This window comes from Atractosteus spatula, chromosome 18, assembly GCF_055471065.1.
Source record: "Atractosteus spatula isolate fAtrSpa1 chromosome 18, fAtrSpa1.hap1, whole genome shotgun sequence".
In the NCBI taxonomy this organism is placed as follows: Eukaryota; Metazoa; Chordata; class Actinopteri; order Semionotiformes; family Lepisosteidae; genus Atractosteus; species Atractosteus spatula.
In genome coordinates, this window is record NC_142723.1 from 18795803 (window position 1) to 18812091 (window position 16289).

General features: G+C 42.6%; 1 protein-coding gene across 1 annotated transcript in view; it reads left to right on the plus strand.

Annotated features, from left to right (window-relative positions):
• LOC148818758 (SEC14-like protein 5) overlaps positions 1–7722 on the plus strand; it is a 33886-nt gene extending 26164 nt beyond the window's left edge. Inside the window, exons 10-17 of the mRNA XM_088936449.1 lie at positions 1129–1407; positions 1519–1589; positions 2556–2727; positions 3392–3526; positions 3872–4009; positions 4758–4997; positions 5940–6118; positions 6493–7722. Coding sequence (XP_088792575.1) covers positions 1129–1407; positions 1519–1589; positions 2556–2727; positions 3392–3526; positions 3872–4009; positions 4758–4997; positions 5940–6118; positions 6493–6598 — 1320 coding nt within the window. The 3' untranslated portion in view covers positions 6599–7722. The remainder of the gene's footprint in view (positions 1–1128; positions 1408–1518; positions 1590–2555; positions 2728–3391; positions 3527–3871; positions 4010–4757; positions 4998–5939; positions 6119–6492) is intronic.
• The last annotated feature ends 8567 nt before the right edge of the window (positions 7723–16289 follow it).

A 16289-nucleotide genomic window follows, 5' to 3' on the forward strand; every position in this document is an offset into this window, starting at 1 on the left:
CCTGAAAATAAAAGACTATGACTACTTTGTATTTCAGGAAGAGAATTGTGGAAAAAAAAATGAAATACAAATTTGAAATGTAATAATTCTATCATTTTAGGAATTGGTCCCTTTTACATAATCAAATCCGTGGAGGTTTTTAGCAATTCGACAGTATAGATTTGTTTAATTACATGTTCTCAGCATATTTTTAAATAAATGTCAGACTATTTAAGTTAATATGATTATCTATTGTATTGTTATCAATTATCAACAAAATCCTTTGTGTACAAGTGAAGGCAATTCATTTTTTCAATGGAATGTCTCCAGTCTAGTAGCCTGGGATTTCACAGTTAACTGTCGATCGCACTTCTGTAACACAGGTCTCTTTTTACCCTTTTCTGCAGTGTCTTCTACATTCATGACATTCCGTAATAGTACAGTATCAGATGTTTAATTTAAAAAGGAGAAGAAGACACTTTGCACATTAAAGAGCAGCATGGACTGCTGCTACAGGGCTCAAAACAGAAATCTCCTAATAGTTTAATTTCACGATTCCTTTTATAATTAATGAGGACAAAAAGTGTATTATTATTATAATCATGTTGTCATTTTTAAAATCTATTACTACATTTCTTTCCCTTGTAATCGGATTATTATTATTTGCAGCTTTTTCCCATTGTAGATTGGATCAGAAGCGTATTATGTAATGATGTAGAGTTTCGTATTTACAGAGGACAATTCAGCTAGTATATTTAAGAGTCAGCCATGACCATACCTATGCTATTAAACAATTTAGGCTTTAATAGAAGCACAAAAACTCAATTTCTTTCATTCAGTAGTTATACTTTTTTTGCACGATGAGAGAAATCAGGTCGTTTTCAATAAAACAATCTCCTAGTTAAGCAAAATGCATTCTGGCTCTTAATGTTCTGTTCTTTCTATCGACCTGCATGACCAGGCCCATCTACGACTACCTCAGCAACATGTTGAAAACAAGCCTTTGTTTACAACATGAGGGAAGATTGCATTCAGCCATTTGACTTATGTTTTCACATGCCGTAGCTACTTGTTTGCTGTAACGTGTGGGCAGTTGATCTGGGACTCATGAGGTGTCGTGCTTCGCTAACTTGACTTCCGTCTCCACAGATCCCCAAAGACGAGCACATTCTGCGTTTCCTGCAGGCCCGGGACTTCAACATGGACAAGGCCCGAGAGATGCTGTGCCAGTCGCTCACGTGGCGGAAGCAGTTCCAGGTGGACTACATTTTGGAAACCTGGAGGCCCCCGGCCTTCCTCGAAGAGTACTACGCCGGGGGGTGGCACTTCCACGACCGCAACGGGCGCCCCTTGTACATCCTGCGCCTGGGGCAGATGGACACCAAGGGGCTGGTGAAGGCCATGGGAGAGGAGGCCCTGCTCAGGCATGTACGTGCGCGGCCGTCATGGCGATGACACGGCCCCAGACCGGAGCATCACTCCGTCCAACTGCTCTGGGCCGAGAACACACAAACCTCATCTCTGTGTCTTGCTGCGCAGGTGCTGTCAATCAATGAAGAAGGACAAAGAAGATGTGAAGAAAACACCAAAATATTTGGCAGACCCATCACGTTAGTGCATTTTCTATTGTTTCTTTTCAACTGCAGCAAAATCTTTGTTGAATTATACCAGCAGCGGGTGTTAGCTACTTAACAAAATTAATTTTGTATTAGCTTATCAAAAATTGTCCTAAGTATTTTATAGTATCAGAATGCTGCTGTTGTACAGCATTATAGACCCTCTGTACTTTGTACATAACTGCAAAGAGTTGTATGCAGTGCCTTGCAAAGGTTATGACTCGCCTTCTTTTTCTTGATGATTGTGCTTGAAAGGCATGAATTTTCCCCTGACCTGCTTTAAAAGCTCCTTAATCTTCCTGGTTCAGGCCTTGCTTGAAATTCACTACCTGAACAAGTAACCTCACAGAGACAGATGTTTTTTATCTGAAATTATGAGAAGCACACATTGCAGTACACACAGAGGCCTCTCAAATAATTGTGTGGCTTCTTAAAATAATTCTGTGCACTTTACATGAATTTTGTGAGCGTGTGTGTGTGTGTGTCTGTGTGTGCCCTGCAATGGACTGGCGTCCCATCCAGGGTGTATCCTGCCTTGTGTCTGTTGCTTGCCAGGATAGGCTCAGGCTCCCCCACGACTCTGTATTGGATGAACAGGTCAGAAAATGGACAGATGGAAATATTAATTGCACTCTTGTGCAGAGGTTGAAATACATTTGCAAGGCACTGTATATGTGAAGTGATGGTAGTACTTTGCGCACTGCAGAATTGCACAGAGAAGAGTTGTTAACTCGTTGAAAATGTAGTTAGGAGGACTGGGACAGTTCCTTTCAAGTTTTGTCTTAAAAAAGTTTCACAGTTTTACAGGAACTTAAATTTACCTTTATTGCAAATTTACACAGAATGAGATTTTCCTGCTGGTGAAAAGGGTCATTGGTGTCATTGACCTGAAGGTTAGATTAAGGGGAAGACTAACACTTTTTTTGCTATCAATCTCTGTATATTTTTTGTGAATTTTAGATCATGGACCTGCCTAGTCGATTTGGAAGGACTTAACATGAGACATCTGTGGAGACCAGGGGTTAAAGCTCTCCTGCGAATAATTGAAGTCGTAGAAGCCAATTACCCAGAAACTCTGGGAAGGCTTCTGATTGTCCGTGCACCTAGGGTGTTCCCTGTGCTGTGGACTCTGGTAGGTACAGTACTGACAACTGCGGGCCATGAACTTCTCCACTGACGCAAGACCTAGCCTGTGGCCTGACAGTCACACTAGCCACAAAAGATTAGCATTTAGCGCATCAACCAGACAGAAGTTTCACTGACGCTTTGATCGCCAATGGTAAAATATTACATAAAATTAATACAAATATTGAGCATATAAATCCTGCTAGATAAAAAGTATTTGCATACAGAGCAGTTTACCTTGTAAGGTAGGGGTTGTGTTGTATTTGAGCTATTGCACATCTTACTCAGTGTGATATCACTTGGTTTACTTGTGCTATATCTGTACACTGGTAATTTATCATTGCACTACTGTTCTTTATAGAAGGATTTGCGAACATTAGTCCATGCTTTCTTCTGGTTTCACTTTGCGATATGTAATTGTTTTAAAAGTTGTCTTCATCCTTACCATGGAGTCAAATTAACATTGCAGTATGGGCCACACAGTATTTAGAACATTGCATTGTAGTGTATAGTCTGTAAGAAACTGCTTAGTCACTGTTCAGATGCAGATATTGTCTCAGTGTTTCAAGGACAGAGTGAGAAAAGGTTCAGAGGCAATATATTGTTTTGAAATATGTGATGACAATATGCCATTAATCCTCAATATCTATTTTTCTAACCTCTTTTTTTAGGTTAGTCCGTTTATAAATGAGAACACCAGGCAGAAATTCCTCATCTACAGTGGTAATAACTACCATGGAGTGGGCGGACTGGTAGACTACATTGACAGAGAGATTATCCCAGACTTCCTTGGGGGAGACTGTCTGGTAAAATACTTAGATTATACTCATGAAAATGGATGATTTTCACATTTCTCAAGGTTCACTGTTTCTTGATTCATAGGATTATGTAGTTGTTACAAAAACTGTATTTTATACGTAGAATACAAGTAGCTTTTTGTTATTTTGACAAAACATACAGGATTCACTGTATTCAATTTGAAAAACATCTAAAGAAGGAAATTCTGTTCTTCTTCAGTTGTACGGTATTTTATTTCAGTCCTTGCATTTTGATTAAATTACTTATTTAGTCCACAACACACTCTGAATTGTAAAGCAGAGAAATAAAATTCACTTCATACAGTACAACTAATGTGGGCTTTAACTTTCCAGTGCAATGTCCCTGAAGGGGGCCTGGTTCCCAAATCGTTCTACCAAACAGAAGAGGAACTGGAGACCTCGGATCATATCAGACTGTGGGCAGAGACCATCTACCAGTCTGGAAACATTTTCAAAGGAGCGCCCCATGAAGTAACTAACCTTTATGAGCAGTGTAACCAAAAGCACATTAACGCCTCATTCTTGTCCCTTTCCTGTTCGTTGGCTATCAGTCACGGTTGGGATTGATTGTCTTCCATGAGCCCAGAGGTGCCTGATAAGGCCAATATGGGATCCACACATACTGGGAAAGCTGTGTCTTGGGAGAGATCTAATCGTGCACTGTGCAGTCCAGTCACGGCGAGCTGTCCTTGTGCTTGGTCAGTACCCTTCTTTGGCCTGTGCAGTGCTGAAATACAAGATACAAGCCTTTATTTATAGACAACTGTCATGCACTACTAGCGCACGTCTAAGGTAGAAAGACTTCAGTCTGTCTAAAATGTTGTAGCACGTTTTACTGGCGTGACTGCACTCACCTGTCTTGTGGACTAGGCATGAGTGGTCTAGCTTTCGGGTTTTCCAAGACTTCTCCGCTGACTCAGGCTTTCGTCCTCCTCTCCAGAGTAAGGCAGGAGACAGAACCTTCTCATGGGAGCACAAACAGCTGAGGCAGCTGTCAGCATTCTTAAATGTCACCTAAAGGCTGATTTTTTTACGGAAGATTTTAATGTGCTAATGAATGCATCATTTAGTTTTAGTAGGTCTATTTTCTGTGACTTTGAGAATGTATTCTTGTTGGAGCATTTGACCATGCTGCATGCAGGCTTATTTATTGTTTTATTCTGATTGTTCTGTACTATTGACAAATATATATCCCTGATATAGTTCCTTTTGCTTCTAGATTGTTATTGAGATCCTGGAAGGCTCTTCAGTGATTACCTGGGACTTCGACATTCTCAAAGGAGACCTGGTGTTCAACATCTTTCATTCCAAGAGGTCCCCTCAGACAACCAGGAAAGACCCCCCTGTTTCGACACCAGGGGGCAACAGCGTGCAGCTGATTGAGAAGAGCTGGGTGCTGGGGGTGGACTACAGCATGGTGGAATCGCCCCTCGTGTGTCGAGAAGGAGAAAGCATCCAGGTGACATTCAGTTATTATCTAACATGCTCAGTCTGTTTTTATGGATAAGGGGGTTTCATTTCCGAGATGCATTGAAAACCGTTCGTTATGTTTAGGAATTTAGCTGACGATGGTGTCCGTTCCAAACACAGCACTTTTGCATAATTCCATTTGTTTATTTGTGTCTGGTGCTTCCTGATCCACAGTCAGATGTTCTACCACTGAGCTGTGTACCCATATTACACAAATCTCCACACATTTGTTTTATCAAAGGTCCGTTTAACTTTATGTAGCAAAACACAACTGGCTTTCCTATTAGCATGGAAGTGTCAGTCCAGTAATATTGAAGGCTTTAGTCACAGTTAATTACAACAATCAAGGCAGCTAATAAAAAATAACAAATAATAGTGCCCAGCATAACTACATCCTTAAGTTCTTGCATTGCAGAACTTAATTTTCTATAGATCAAACCCATTATCTGCGTGCGATACCAAAAGATCTCTATTTTGTTTGAAAACTGAAGACCAGCTATGGAAACAGAGTTGGAGTGGGAGAGTTAAAAATACACTCAACAGTGGAAAACTGAGTTCAAGCATCTTTCAAGCACAAGCCCTAGTGTGAGTGTGTGTTAAGAAGACGCTGTTTCCTTGTAGTTGATTAAAAATGAATTTCACTCACTTTGGACCCAAGGTAGAAATTATGATGATTAGGCAGGTGATAAAATTGTGAGACCCGCTGTGGAACCGAGAGCTCGGCTGGAAAGGAATTCAATTCAGTTTATTTTTATATAGCGCCTTTCACAACAAGGCTGCCCCCAGGCGCAAAGCAAGTGACCGTACGTGTTGTGAATGCAGAACAGAAAAGAGCAGAAGAAAGGAGCGCCTGTGATGGAAGCAGCTGTCCGTGTGCATGTGCTTGGGAGGCGAGCAGCAGTGTAACCTGGGCTCTGGTCACTGGTCTTAGGGCTCCCACGTCACGCGCTGGCCTGGGTTCTACATCCTCCAGTGGAAGATGAAGGGACCCGCCCCGGGGTCAGCCACCACCCTGCCCAGCGTGGATGACGTCCTGGCCACCTTGCAGGTCTCTTCCCACAAGTGTAAAGTCATGTACTACACTGAAGTGCTGGCCTCGGAGGACTTCAGGTACGCCCGCGACGGCCTTGCTCTGGGACACCTCGAGCCGGTTATCAGCTTCTTGAGTAAAGAGAAACTTTAATCGATCGCAGGTACTGTGTTCGGGCAGCTTAGATCTCTGACAACAAATTATGTGTATTACAATGTATTTTTTGTGACAGCTCTATGTCTTTTTAAAGTTTTAGATGTAACATCACAAATTGTGTACATACCATTATTACATATTTAAATGCAAAATGTATAAATGTACAGCAATGCTTTAAAAAAAAAAAACTTCTTAAAGTTTTTGACAAAACCCAAGCCACTACAGTGTAGGTTTACCACGTACCAGGAGACTGAAGAGAGCCGTGGCTTTGTAATGCTTGTGTTTGTTTTCTCTCCAGAGGGTCGATGTCCAGCCTTGAATCCTGTCACAGTGGTTTCTCCCAGCTGAGCGCAGGCACGTCCTCCTCCAGCCAGTCCCAGAGCAGCTCGCTCATTTCCAGATAAGGAGGGACAGCTTTCCTCTGGGAGCAGAGCACTGACTGCTAACAATGTGAGCCATAAACGATTCTTACACGAAGGGCTAGATCAAGAGGAAACAGTCACTTTATGGAACAGTTCATACTGTACATGCTTAGCTTGCATTTGAGCTCAGTTTGGCGACGATGCACTGATTCGTTTTTTTAACTCAAAGACATGAAGTGCGATTTATAATTCATGATTACAGTTAGAGGTCCCAATTTTCCCCATCACCAATTGCTAGAGATTCCTATCAATATAGAGTGAGTTTTTCAGTGATTTCAGGAAGTTGAGAAGTACTCTCCTTGCATATTTTACAAGGCCATTTCTTGGCTGATTTACAGAAAAAAAAACAAATTCTGTGCATGGATTACCCATAATGAACAAAACATTACAACAGCAGCAGAGGATTTTTTTCCCATATTCAACTTTAATGTTTCATTTGTTTTAAAACGAAACTGATATTTCATATCCATTAACAAAAGCACACTCTACAATATATTGTTAAATGCAGTTCTTACATGCATGTACCAATGAAACTATAGGAATGCTAAAAGATGTAAAAAAACTTTTAGACAGCTCTCAAATCAACTGCACAAATTGTTGTTCTTGCCTGTGCAATCCTAACCAAGCACAGAGTTATTTATACAGAAGATAAAAGATCTCACAATGCATCTTGAGCAACTTAAAGCCATATTAGATTGATGTGTAGTTCAGGAATATAGAACGCAGCTGAAAGTGATACAGAAACTTTGACATTGCAGACTTCATTATTAAAGGGCTTTTTATATCAGCAATATTGTTCTTGATGGAGTACACAGAATGCACTAATGTTTTTGTAAAATGACAGATTGTTTCTGATTTACTGCCTTAAATATCTTCAGCATGATTTAAAGCTGTTCAGAAATACCTAAAAGCGAGTTAAAATTAATTCCTCATCAAATCCAACTTAAGAGTTTTAACTTGAATATACAGTACCCTCCAGAATTATGGGCACCCTTGGTAAAGATGACAAAAAATGTCCGTGTTGTTTATCAGCTTGATCTTACACGGAAAATATGAGAGAAATCTAACCTTTCTGTGAGGTAAAATCATTCAAAGAAAAAAAGAAATCTTTATAAAAAAAATAAACATTTTTCCTCAAAAACACAGGTGTCACAATGATTGGCACCCCTAGAAATTCCTATGAACAAAATCTAATTGACATATATTCCCATTCATATTTGACCTTTTTTAAGCACACCTGAGTCTTTAGGAACTCTTAAGTGGTCATCCATGACTTCCTGTTTCACTGGGGTTTAAATATGAGGTGACACGCGGGGCAAACACCCTTAGTCATCCAACATGGGGAAGATAAAAATACAAAAATGAAATGAGTTTCAAACGACTGGAGCTGTGATGAACCTGCCTGGAAGAGGACACAAGTGTATTTTTCCCCAACGCACAGTGAGGAAGATGGTTCGAGAGGCAAAACTTTCTCCAAGGATCACAGTTGGACCGTTGCAGGAGTTGGTTTCATCCTGGTGTCACCAAGTCTCCAAAACTACAATTAGACGCCACCTCCATGCCAACAAACTATTTGGAAGGCTTGCCAGAAGAAAGCCTCTGCTGTCGTCAAAACACAAACGTAAGCGCCTGGAGTTCGCTAAACATCACTGGAACTCTGATTGGAACCGGGTTCTATGGTCAGATGAGACAAAAATGGAGCTTTTTGGCATCAAACACCAGAGGTGGGTTTGGTGTAAAAAGAGTCAAGGTCATGCAGAAAAGAACCTCATCGCCACTGTGAAGTATGGTGGTGGATCTGTGATGTTGTGGGGCTGTTTTTCTTCCAAAGGCCCTGGGAATCTTGGTAGGATACATGGCATCATGGACTCCATCAAATACCAGGAGATTTCAGAATTGAAACGTGGCTGCCTCTGCCAGGAGGCTAAGACTGGGTCGTGGGTGGATGGTCCAGCAGGACAGTGATCCAAAGCAGACCTCCAAATCCACACAAATGGTTCACTGATCACAGAATCAAGCTTTTGCGGTGGCCAGCCCAGGCCCCTGACCTAAACCCCATTGAAAACCGGTGGGCTGAGCTGAAGAGGAGAGTCCACAAGCGAGGACCAAGGACTCTGAAGGATCTGGAGAGATTTTGTATGAAGGAATGGTCTCGGATCCCTGTGTTCTCCCACCTCCTCCAGCATTATAAGAGAGGACTCAGTGCTGTTATCTTGGCAAATGCAGGGGTGCCAATAATTGTGACAACTGTTTTTGAGAAAAATATTTAAGGATTTTTTTCTTTGAATGACTTTACCCCAACGAAAGGCTAGATTCCTCTCATATTTCCAGTGTAAGAGCAAGCCCATAAACAGACTTTTTCCATAGCCTTTTTGTGGCTCATCTTTAGCAAGAGTCTCACTAATTCTGGAGGGCACTGGCTAACATGACTACTGGTCAACACTATGGGTACATTGACAAGGGCAATTTCAGTGAAAATATTTTTAAAGACTACCTTTTCAAACCTAAACCATCACTTATTTTAAAATAACATTGAAAAATGAATACTGAAAGATTTCCAGTGATGTGTATTGAATATGTTGAGGACAGGGTAACTGATGTGAAACTCAGTCTAAGCTTTTCTTTTTAAACTGTATGCTAATGAATTTGAAACTGTTTTATATTATATAATAGAGTACAACACTAGCACATTGATCACTGTTTTAAGACAAAGGCATTCAAAACTTTTAAAAATGAACTAGAGTAATTTATTCTTAAGAACATTTAGAGAGTATTTACAACTGTAAAAAAAATAAAAATTTCCATCATTAAACTTTGTCTGCATTTTATTTCCTAGAGATATTTACATTGACATTGCAAAGCCAGTCATTTCACTACAATATCACAGCTCACCTTCCTGAACAATTCTTGCCACATAAAATGATTTCCGCAAAGAAAGTGCTGGAAATAGATGCCAAGGAATATTATAAACTACTAGAAAAGAGTAATCACCCTCCATACTAAAGAAAGTTAATACGTGAAAACCTTGGCTGTTAAAATAAAAATCAGCCATCATCATTGTTAATAATGAAGCTCCACAGCCTATATGTGCGGCAAACTAAATACAGACCATTTTCCTGTGGTCTCCTGCGCCCCTTCCATGTGTTGTATCTCAGGTAGGAATTTACTGGACCCACTTATTCCAGTTGGGTTCAGATGGGAACACTCTGCCCAGTCGCAAGCCATAGTCCACTGAGGGCTCATAAAAGACAGTGGAGGTGGTGCTGGGCTCCAGCTGCTCCTTGTTACTCAGGTAACAAAAAGAAACTAATCTAGGGAGGAAGGGTAACTGTGCGATGTACCAGACTACAATTGAACCTAAATTACAAAAAGATGTACTCTAGGCACTGTGGGTTGGAGGGTACTCGGCAGGCTTATAGTAGGATTGCAGGGCACTTTCAGAATTCATGCCAGTTAAGCTACTCCACACTTTTGAAGAAGAAAGCCAGTCTGCAGCAGCTGCCACAGCTGAGGTGGAACAGGCCCATTCCAGCCAGGAGACCCTGTCATCTTCCAGCTTGGCACCTTGGTTGCTGTGCTGTAGCAGCACTGACAAGCCTGTGCTCCCTTGGTCCTGTCAATACTAGTGTTGTTCTGCAGCTGCACCTCTCAAGCTATTCAATCTGTGCACTACAGCTGTGACAACTACAGAACCCAAGCCCCTTGGGTCTAACCAGTACATATCCCCAACTTTCCAGTATACAGGTTAAGACATGCAGTTTTCCTCCAGGTAACAATTGCCTGAGAAATGCTACCTATGAAGGTACTGTTAGCAATTACTGTCCTCCCACAGATCAATAAAGCATTGAAGATGATCCAGTGGGACCCCAGGAGAACAGTTCAAAGTTAATGGCTGTACATGAGACTTCCAGTGACACCTTGGCTTTATTGTACAGACATGATACACATATTACATGAGCAGGCTCAAGGACATGACAAAGTCAGAGGAGCCCCATACAAACCACAGGTCTTGGTTCCACATCACAGATGCAGTGCTGAGGATCTCCCCTTCCTGTTGGCAGAAGAAAAGTGGGGGGGGGGGGGGGGGGACCAAGAGCGCACCTCTTGTGACCATACCAGGTCAATAACACTCCTACCCAGGCCAGTCACACATTGGACTCCCACACTTGGGAAACATGAGCCTTCATCAAGATGGCCACACCATCGCTCAGACTTGTCCAGTGGAGATACTGCTGTGAGTAACACAAAACTGAACAAAAGGACTGGGTTGTTAGGCTGATGCTTTTATCCAGAGTACCTTCATTTTCTACCGATTTCGACAGCTGAGTCAAGTACTGCAGTGACTTAGCTGAAATTTAAGTGGAGGGATCTCTTCTCGCTGGTTGTTCAGCAGGGTTTCCGTGTCCCAAAGAAATGGAACTGGGCTCTTCCTGGTATACAGGTTTCCTTGTGCCCTGTCCCTTGGAATGGGGATCTGGTGACAAGGAACAGATTCCACAACAGCACACTGCTAAGACCTATAGGATAGAACAATGCAAGGTACTGTAAAAACCCCATGAAGACTCAATTGTGCGGAGTGTCAGTCCTGTGCTGAAGAACGTACTGCCTCCAGAGGCAGTTCAGCCACCTAACCCTCATCTAGAGCAAGTCTGGAACATACACAGATACTCAGTAATGTTGAGCAGCTCAGCTTGTTTTTGTATCCAACACCCTGAACATCTACATTCAACAGCACTAACCAGGAGGACTGCAATAGCAGTTTACTCCACAGCTTCAGCTCACCCTTGAGCTGGCGCACACACACCCTTTACACAGCATCCCAGCATATGCAGCTCCCACTACTGGACAGCATCACTTACTGCATTTCCAAGCCACAGCCCAGCTTGTTAAGTCCCACAGATTTTCCAAACCAGTGGCATCTTGCTCTTCTCGCCAAACAAATCCCACTACTCCAGCGCCACAGGAGGATTAGCAAACATCACACTGAATATTTCTCATATTCCTCTCCAATTCAAAGAACAATCTGAATGCTTTCCTCCCAGACTTCACTTTTATAAGCCTCTTTATTAATTACAGGGGCTGGGCTAATTCCATGGGAACCAATCCCAAAAGCCCTAAAATCCTCATGTGGAATGGCCAGGTGTGTCCAGCTCAATAGTGCACACCTGCTTCCAGATCCCTGCCTGCTCAGAAGCCATCTTGGCTCAGAGAAACACCACAGCCTGGGCTTGAGCCAAAATGTGAGGTTCTTACCATGTGTTCTTTCTAAACCTTTCAGCATACCGTGATCTAGTTCAGAAACAGATTAAGAGAGAAAGATATTGATTTGATTATCTTTTATACAGTATATACTCCATCATACATATACAGATTTGTAATTTTAACTCTTACATCACTTCAGCACCTAATATTATTTCTCTTCCTGTCAGTACATTTGTCAATGCCTGCTATGATCGGAATGGTGTTCTCAGTTGATGACAGCACTGTTGACTTTCTCAAAGGAGATCTGCTTGCTTTTCCCAGTCGCTTGTTGTTGCGAAAATCCCTTTGTCCTTTGCCGCCTTTACCACACCCTCTCCTGACCTGACAGAGGGTACAATAAGGGCACTGGGTAAGCTAGACTTGCTGGCCTTACACACTGTGTGAAATTTGGACTTTCTACCAGCCCCTATATATGGAGGCTGGTTACTCTGGGCAGAACTTCATTAATTGACCAAAGAAGAAATTTGATCCTTTGTTCTTCCATGTTCCCAATGTCTAGCCTGGTCAGTGATAGTTTCCTTATGTCTTACCTGCATATCCAGTTGCCCTGCTTCTTCATTTTCACTGCTCTAATTTGCTGGCTCTCCTCATCCTTCCTCGCCTTCCTCTGCTCCATGACCTGTCGTTTTTTGGGTCAGGGGTTATACACTGACCCCACTATATCACTGTGATGCAGCCTTTACTTCACCTCCTTCAGTAACACACTGGCAGCCCTCTTGAAACCAGTTCTTTTCACCTTAGTTGCTTTAAACTCTTCTACCACTGATCGCATCGGTTGCTGAAATTTGATACCTGTGCTGTAGAGGCCAAATGAGCAAAAGCTCTTTGGAATACTCATCCATTTCCTGAGGAAGATATTGATTTTCCTCTCCAGCGTCTCCAGGATTGACAAAGCCACCTCATTGACCAGCAGAGGTCAATGGAGTCTAGGAAGAACTCCATGATAATGCCAGGCCTTAAACTTGCCAGGAAGACCACTGCTTTCCAGAGATGTCATCCAAATATCGGCATGTATAAGCATTTTCTTCACACCTTGCTTATTATTGATGTCATCTCTGTAACCCAAGCTCTTAACTAGTTTCTCGCCCACAGTGGGGATGGTATCTTCTTAAACCAGAGTCTCTTCTGAACTCTCCTCTTTTTCAAAACTGAGCTTCTGAATTTTGCATTAATTTGCATGAGCTAGATCTAACCATAGGAATGCAAGGTCTCCTTGATTTGATTTTGCACTTCCTTGCTTTTATAAACGATGCTAGCATGTTCCAGGCAGTCAGACACTCCTGAAACATCACCCATTTGAAAGGATCTATCAATAGAATTGTTGTTCAAGAAGTTAAATGTTTTTGAAATGCTTGTGATTTGTTGAGTTCTGCTCTTTTGGTATGAAGCACCTGTGTTGTCATGTGGGGTGTGTTTGGCAGGCAGGCGGAGCTCTCAATAGAGAACTACACATTACTATGTGACCACAGCTGAAGAGCATCTGGAAGCTAAGGAGCTTCAGTTGGAGGCGTGATTATTAGATCAGGCTGAAAACTTCCCTGGGAGAGTTGAAGCAGGATGTCAGTCCTGAGTTAGTGGCAGTCCAGAGAAGAACAGGTCTCCCGTTAACATGCAGGCTGAGGCACAGCAGTGAAAGTCACCAGGTCGGAGCTGTGTCTAATAATAACAGATGGAAAGAACAGGTCTGCCAGATGTCAGAGCAGAGTAGTGGCTGCAGTTGAAGAAACCCTGATGAGGGGAGAGATATGAGAGCAACAGTGTCAGAGGAGACTGTGGAGAAGAACATCGAAGGGATCGAGTGAGAGCAGCTATCCTGGAGGGAATTGTCCGGTGTGAAAGATGTGATTATTTAAAGAGAGAGCAGCCTGTTCAGTGTGAGAACAGGGCTGTGCAGTACGTCTGCTGGGAATGAGAGTGAGAGGGAGTTAAAGCTCCACTGGGTGTGGAGGTAGTTAGCAGTGGTGACTGGGCACAGGAAAGGTGTGCTGGCAGCTGTGTGTGCACAGCCTCGGACACGAGAGTGAGGCACTGAGAGGTTGTGTGGTTCTAACATGAGTGTGTCAAGTCTCAGCCCAACAGTGAGGAGCTGGAGACTGGGTGTAATGAGTGAGCTGAGTCTGAGTGTGAGAGTGAGACTCTGGAGACTCTGGTTAGTGTGTGACCCAGCCCGGAGGTGTCAGGAGATGATGTCAGTGGCTGGAGGAGGACCTGGAAGCCCGAGGGCTGGCTGGTCATGAGAGGACCACTGGCTACAGGGAGGAGAAGGAGGCTCCTGGAGGGGTGGCGAGGAGCAGGGAGGCTCCTGGAGAGATTGAGAAGTGTCATTGAGGTGCAGGAAAGTCTGGAGGAGTAGCAGCCTTGGTTGTTGCCTTCCGGTAAGGCAAAGAAGATGATAGAGCAGCTCTGGTCAAACTGGATTGATCAATTCGAGGGCGTTCCACTGCTTCTCCCTGACAAGGACTAGCCAGAGGGTGAGAGCTGGAGGTGAAGCTCATTGAGCTCAGGACACCACGAGTGAAGAGCCTGGTGATGTGAGGGACCTGAGGCGTGATCTCAGAAGAGATCAGAGAGGACAGAGGCATCAGCGAATTGGTGACTCTGAGCCTGAGTTGTTCATAGTGGTACCCACTATCCTCACGGCCTCACACACCTCTTTGCAGTCAGCCAGCTTTCCTTGACTGAGTTCTTCTTCCCTGCTGCTTTCACCAGCTCCCAGAGTCTGCGCCCGAGCCTCTCGCAGTACTTGGGAGTCTTCTACTGGACACCATTTAGCTCCGGAACTGATCCTGCTCCAGACCTGCTTAGGAAATGGTTCATCTCCCGCCAGGTAGGTTCTGACTCTTCAAAAGCACTGGTGGGTCCATCTGGTTTAACGAGTGAAGCCTTCGTCTCCAGCTCCTCCTGGCCTCTGGGGTCGCTGTGGGTTCTTACAAATATTCTTGCACCTCCTCTGTTGTAAACTCCAGCTTTCTTGATCTTTTATCCATTTGTAATGCTTAGGGGAGGGTTTAAAGATTAGAAAAGGGGTTGCACTGAGGTTGAGAAATTTTCATTTTTTGAATGTGATATATATTTCAGTCCAGTAAACTAGTGTTGAAAATCATACTAACAAGTAAATTAGCTACTGCAGTTAACCAGTTGAAAAAAGTAAGTAATACAGTGTGGACTACTTTGACATGAACCAAGTGAAACATGAAAGGATGTCATGGTGAAGTGTATTTATAAGTTCTTCACACAAAGAGTTGTGGGAGAGTGGCACAAGCAATCCAGCCATTTTGTTGAAACCAACAGCCTCTTTACTTTTAAGCAACGGCTGCATGAGAATATCCAATCAAACTGATATCAGTAACCAAAAGGGCTACGTGGATCAAATTCTGTCCTCTCATTTGAACTTTCTCATGTTCTTGTAACTTATTATATGAACACACCAGCTGCATGACTAATTAGAAGTAGAAAGGTGGTAAATTGAGTGCATGATAAACGTTCACACATGAAAAATCTGACTTCTTGGTGCAGAGTTAAGATACTGTAGATCAGGTTAGAGCCCACAGCTCGCCTACATATTGCTACATTATTTCATTCACATCGTGCGGCTTTCAGATACTAATAAGGAATAAACGCACTAACGGTGATTACTCAGTAGGCTATGGGAAAAAAGATTTTGAAACTTGTAACTCATGGGGGCTTCTGTAAACGTGCTCCAAGTTTCCGGGTGCAGCCAAGAAAAAAAGCTGCCTGCACCGTCAGACTGTGGCCACGCCTACTCGAATGACATCTCTCGCAGGCCACGCCCCGCGCACCTGTGCGCCAGGTTCTGCTGGAGAGAGCGGAGCTGAGTGAGTTTGTTCCGCGGCTTTTACGATTATTTTCTATTTTTCCTTTGTTTGAATGTATATTGAATTTAACTCATGTAATTATGTTGTCTTAACGTCGCAGATGAAAAGGCTAAAATAGCATTTTACCGGCAATTTTAATTTTTTTAGTTTGCAACGCTTCACTTATTTTTAAAAAGCCCCTTGTGTACACAGACAACGTGTATATTCCTTTTATATCGAAGAAAAACACTGTTTTAGCAGAATGAAAACGTCGCTTATCCGTTTTGTCATCTTTATCAAAAACGTGGTGAACTTTGTTCACAAAACCAAGCGTGCGCATTTATCCAAACAAACAGTAGCCAACCTAGAATTTAGAGTTTTTTTCCCCCATTATTTTCCAGAGTATGTCTAGAGATTGTTCTTATATTCCTGGTATTAAATTTCCTTTGCAACTAATGCTTTTTAGTTTCAATGGTCTTTAAATTGTGTTTTTTGTTGTTTTCAGTTTAGTGTCTTTGGGCTGGACATGACTTGCACTTAATGGAAGAGTAATCGTAAGTACAAACATTTTATTCATTTCTTTACACCTATCTTAT